Below are 5295 nucleotides of genomic sequence, written 5' to 3'. Positions count from 1 at the left end.
GGAGAGGTACTGAAATCAAACCCGTAAGGAGAAGGCTCCTACTATTATTGGTAGGGAGCAGGGTGGGCTTGGGAACCAAAGCTGAAGCAGTTCCAATCTGGGGTTTTACCTGGGAAGTAAGGGAGAAGGTCACCGAGAGGAATGAGGCCAGCGAATGGGAACCCTCGTTTTACTGATGTGGAAACAGGTTGACAAGGGCAGCAGAAGTAATTTGAAGGTCTTTTTTCCAGCATCACCCAGGCCATGGGCATCTCAGAAAAGAAAGTGATGTGTCTGAGGTCACACAACAGGTAAATCACACACCTAACACTAGTTTTAGGGATAGAAGTGGAATGAGAAACTGGCCTGGAGATGGCAGTGCAGGGGCAAGAGGCCCAACTCCAAGAGGAGTGGAAGCCCTGTTCTGCTCCACATCAGAGATCTGATCCCAGTTTGTGCTGGGCCTGAGGCTCAGCCCTGGACCCAGGCCTAACTCAACTGTTGACATTTCCTGCTCTGGACATCTGAAAGTTTTGAGTTGAAAGTTAATAACTGGAAACTTACAAAGTCCTATGTGCCAGGCACTGACCTAAGCACTCTACTGACAGCAATAACCCACCTAAGTTTGTTTTTACATTTTTATTGATTTCAAAGAGATAGAAACATCAATGAGAGAGAATCATTGATCAACTGCCTCCTGCACGCCCTCTACTGGGGATCGAGCCCGCAACCCGGGCATCTGCCCTGGCTAGGAATTGAACTGTAACCTCCAGGTGCATAAGCCAACGCTCAACCACTGAGCCACGCCAGCTGGGCTCACCTAAGTTTTAAAACCCTATCAGGTAGGCACTTTATTTCCATTTAGATGAGGAAATCAATGAATACCATCAGCTAAGTATGAAAGATGGCATTTGATCCCTGATGGCCTGGCTCAAAAACCTAGGCTCTTAAAGCTACGCACAGCCTCCTATCCGTCAGAGGCCCCGAAGGGGAAGGAGACTGGCTGGAATCTCACAGGCAACCTGCTAGAAGTCAGATGTCTGCCCTGCAGGTGGGAGCTACAATAGAGAAACACAGGAGTTGGGCTCAGAGGCAACCCTGGTGCCCCTCTTAAGCACTGCTGAGACGGAGCCTCCCCAGCCACCACAGGAAGAATCTGGAGGCGGTTAAACAAAACTTTTATTGAGGGAGAAGAGTACCAAGAGGCTGTCTTCCAGAGGTTCTTGAACCTCAGACCTCAGGACGTGTCCCTAGGTCTGTGATCTGTTAGGAAAGGACTAGAATGAGGTTCCCTGGGCAGGCCACTGTCTTCCTCACATGCCATGCTGAGCTGCAGATCTTGATTCCATGTTTCTAGGTTGAGGCCTGACCTGTGGACTCACAGGTAAGGTCTGCAGTCCCCACAGTCTGGTCTTCAGAGGTGGCCCCACGGGGCAGGTCTGTATACTTGCGAGAAGAGCCGCGGGACAGATGTGCTGGGTAGCGTCTCCGGTTGGTGTCCATCTTGGAGAGCACTGCTTGGGGAAGATCCACACGGCAGCGGGCTGCTAATGCTACCAGGTAGATGAGGACATCACTAAGCTCCTCTTGAAGGGCCGCCCGTTCCTTAGGGGGCCAGGCTTGGGGACCAGCCTTCCCGTCGGGCTTCCACTGACTGGGGATGGAACACAGATAGGCACGCAGAGATGCTAGCTAGGACAGTGGGTTCCGCCTCCCGGGACCCCCCAGTTCTTGCAGCAATGAATTCGCACATCCTAGGAACTTCCTCCAAGGACAGTTCAACCCATATGGGCCCTGGGTAGACTCAGGGTGAGGAAGAGCCTCCAACAGATGAGTCACCCAGACCTCTGTGTCCCTACTTGAGTCAAAGATTTGGCAAGAGATCATTTCACTTGTCAAGACCCAATTCTTCTCTCCAGCCCTAGCCACTGCCACCCCAGACTAAATCTCAGACCTGGACCTACTGGGGAAGCTTGCTAACTCATCTTCTACTCCTGCCCAGCATCATTTTTTTAAAAGCACATTTACACATTACATTTTGTCCCTCTCCTAAAACTCCCCTAGCTGTGCTTGGAATAAAATCCATGCCCTCTGCCATAGCCAGTTTGGCTCAGTGGATAGAGCGTCAACCTGTGGACTCAAGGGTCCCGGGTTTGATTCCGGGCAAGGGCGTGTACCTTGGTTGCGGGCACATCGCCAGTAGGGGGTGTGCAGGAGGCAGCTGATTGATATTTCTCTCTCATCAATGTTTCTAACTCTTTATCCCTCTCCCTTCCTCTCTGTAAAAAAATCAATAAAATATATTTTGGGAAAAAAAAAATCCATGCCCTCCAGGTCCTGCATGAGCTGAATGACTCCCGCCTCTTCCAATGTCATAACCCACTACTCTCCCTAACTCCCCACCTAAAAGTCACCCTGGCCTTTTCTGACTTGCACACAGGTCAAAGTGTCCCAGGGCCTTTGCACTTACTGCTCCCATTGCCTTGAATGATCTTCTCCCTGCTCCCCCCACAGCTTTCCCAGGGCCGGCTCCTTCCTGTTGCCCAGGTCTCAGCTCAGGTGTTACCTCCTCAGAAAAGCCTTCTCCCTCTGCTTCCTCCTTTCTCACAACCTGGTGCTATTTTACTCACAGAATTTATCACAACTGCTGATGTTTTAAAATAAGCCTGGCTGGTGTGGCTCAATGGTTGAGCCAGGAGGTCATGGTTCAATTCCCGGTCAGGGCACATGCCTGTGTTGCAGGTTCCATTTCCAGTGTGGGGTGAGCAGGAGGCAGCAGATCAATGATTCTCTCTCATCACTGATCTCTCTCTCTCCCTCTCTGAAATGAATAAGAATACATTAAAAAAATAAGCTTGCTTATTTACTGTCAGTCTCCATGCACTGTGAAGGTGGGAGCAGTGTCTGTCTTGTGAAAGGCCCTATCTCTTGATTCTAGAAGAGCGAGCACACAGATGAGGCTCATAAATCTGTAATAAATGACTGTCTTGCCCACACACATGTCTATGCCCTAACTTCTCCACCCCCCTGTGACTTCACTGGCTTAGGCCTCATGACCTCTGGCCTTATCTGCACCAGCCTCCTCACTGGTCTCCCTGCCCCCATTCTTTTGGTGACCCATCCACCCTGCTGACACAGTGCTCGCTCTACCACTCCCATCTGGTCAGGTCTTCTGTCCAAACTCCATCAGTTCTAACCCCAATTTTATCATTCTGGCTTCGTATCCCACCCCTCTCCTTCACAGCCCTATCACTTACTCAGTAGATATCTACTGAATGTCTGTTGTGGGCCAGGAACTTGGCACACACCAGAGAACAAAACAGATACAAAGTCCTTGCTCTTCCTTGAGAAGCTTTCACTGGAAGAGTCTCAGGTTCTCCCTGAATTTACCACCTAGGCCAGGGGTGGGCAAACTTTTTGACTCGAGGGCCACAATGGGTTCTTAAACTGGACCGGAGGGCCGGAACAAAAGCATGGATGGAGTGTTTGTGTGAACTAATATAAATTCAAAGTAAACATCATTACATAAAAGGGTACGGGCTTTTTTTTTTTTTTTTTAGTTTTATTCATTTCAAACGGGCCGGATCCAGCCCGCGGGCCGTAGTTTGCCCACGGCTGACCTAGGCACATGTAGTCTCGCCTCTGCCTGGAGTGCCATGGGCAGGTTTTCTATAGAATGTATTCCTTTCTATCCCAGAGGCAGAGGTAAAGGAAGATTGCCCTGGCCCTTTCTTAGACCAAGATCTGCCTTGCTGTCTTCTCTCCCTGGAGGCCGGGCACCCCACAAGGGACTGAGTCATCTGTATCCCCAGCACCAGGAACAGAGCCTGGCAGTGAGAAGGGGAACTTGAACCCATGGATACTTGATGATCAAATACGCCCCTCCCTCCACCCCCCACCTCATAAAGATTCTCCCAGGAAGCCTTTCATCTACTCACAAGAGCTCGGCCAGCTCCCCCACTTCCCCCACCAGGGCCAGGAGGAGGTTCCGAGGCTGGTGGAACTGGTCCCAGTCTCTTTCCGCGGCAAACTCAGCATGGAGGCGGCGGCTGGGGGAGGAGAAAGGGGTGGAAGCCCAGTCCCAGGGTTAGGGCGCGGGGAGGAGATGCAGGGCCCCGGCAGCTGTCTCTGGTCTGTAATAGGGGCATGGGTTTCCGACAGGATTCTGCAAGTAACTCCTTGAATGGCCTTTAGTCATGTCTATAAAATGGACCAGACCCTAAACTCCACGGAAGCCCAACCATACCCTCTTTACCATTCCGTCTCCTGTTGCTGCTGCTGCGGCTTCCTCCACCTGGCACATCCCTCTCTCTGCAGACCTAAACCCTACGATCTTAGAGACCGTGTAGGGCCGCGGACTTCCCCTGAGGAGCCTTTCTTGGTTTCCTCCAGCAAGAAACAATGCCTCCCGCTCCCTGCATGTGTCTGTGTTCTACCTCCCATTAATGGAGGGCAGAGCATGGGACCGAGGATTTCCTCAGGGCGGGCCTTAACACCGCTCGCCAGGCGTCACCATACCCCTGCCTCAGGTGTGCGCTGCTAGGCCCATTTTGAATGTGAGGTTAGACTCGCCCGAGGTCAGACTGCAGAGCTGGGACGCGAGCACAGCAGCTAGACTTCTTCCCGACACGTGGAGGGGCCCTCCCCAAAAAAGGGCGAGAGGGGGTGATTTCCCAGCCCAGGTTGGGGAAAGACGGCTTACATGTCCTCGAGCGTGGGCTCCGGGCTGAAGCTGAAGGGGCGGGCAGTTTCGGTGCCCTCGCCCCCCGCGTCCCCAGGCTTCTCCCCACCCACAGTGGACATGTCGCCCACCGAGCTGCTGCCCAGATTGCCCAGGAAAACCCCGCGCTCAGCTCGGAGCCCGCCTCCAGAGGCTCTGGCCAATCACAGGCGTCAGCGTTTGCTTCCGGGGGCGGAGCCGCAGGAAAGGCCAGTTACTTGTGTGGAGCTTGCTATAGCCTGCCCCTTACCCGGACTGGACCAATAGGAGCAAGCTTCAGGCGCGCGCTCATAGGCCTCTGCCCCGGAATGCTTCCGTGTTGGCCAATCATCTTAAAGGTGTGGATACCAGATTCCACCAGGTTAGGAGACAAAGGGCAGAGGGCGGGGAGAGCGCAGGCGCGTCACTTACCTATGGCGCCAGATGGCGCCAAAGCGAAACGACGGGGTGCGTCCCGGAAGGACGCTCAGCGGAGAACCCCAGAAATGAAGAGTTTAAGCCAGAAGGGGGAGTTTATTATTAGGGTACAAGAGTATCTCCAGAATACAGCTGGGCTCTAGGAATAAACTGGAGCCAGGTAGCTGTTTTAAGCATTT

General features: G+C 52.8%; 1 protein-coding gene across 1 annotated transcript; it reads right to left on the bottom strand.

The window, feature by feature from the left end:
• Positions 1 to 1140: 1140 nt before the first annotated feature.
• Positions 1141 to 4910, bottom strand: DCTPP1 (dCTP pyrophosphatase 1). Its single transcript, XM_059692269.1, has 3 exons — positions 4682 to 4910; positions 3918 to 4028; positions 1141 to 1633 (listed from the first exon to the last, which is right to left on the bottom strand). The coding sequence occupies exons 1-3, from the start codon at positions 4780 to 4782 to the stop codon at positions 1333 to 1335; spliced, it is 513 nt and encodes a 170-aa protein (XP_059548252.1). The 5' UTR covers positions 4783 to 4910; the 3' UTR covers positions 1141 to 1332.
• Between the last annotated feature and the right edge of the window lie 385 nt (positions 4911 to 5295).

The sequence above is a fragment of the Myotis daubentonii genome, chromosome 4, assembly GCF_963259705.1.
Source record: "Myotis daubentonii chromosome 4, mMyoDau2.1, whole genome shotgun sequence".
In the NCBI taxonomy this organism is placed as follows: Eukaryota; Metazoa; Chordata; class Mammalia; order Chiroptera; family Vespertilionidae; genus Myotis; species Myotis daubentonii.
The sequence above is the reverse complement of the archived record's forward strand: the minus strand, read 5'-3'. Positions and strand labels throughout refer to the sequence as shown.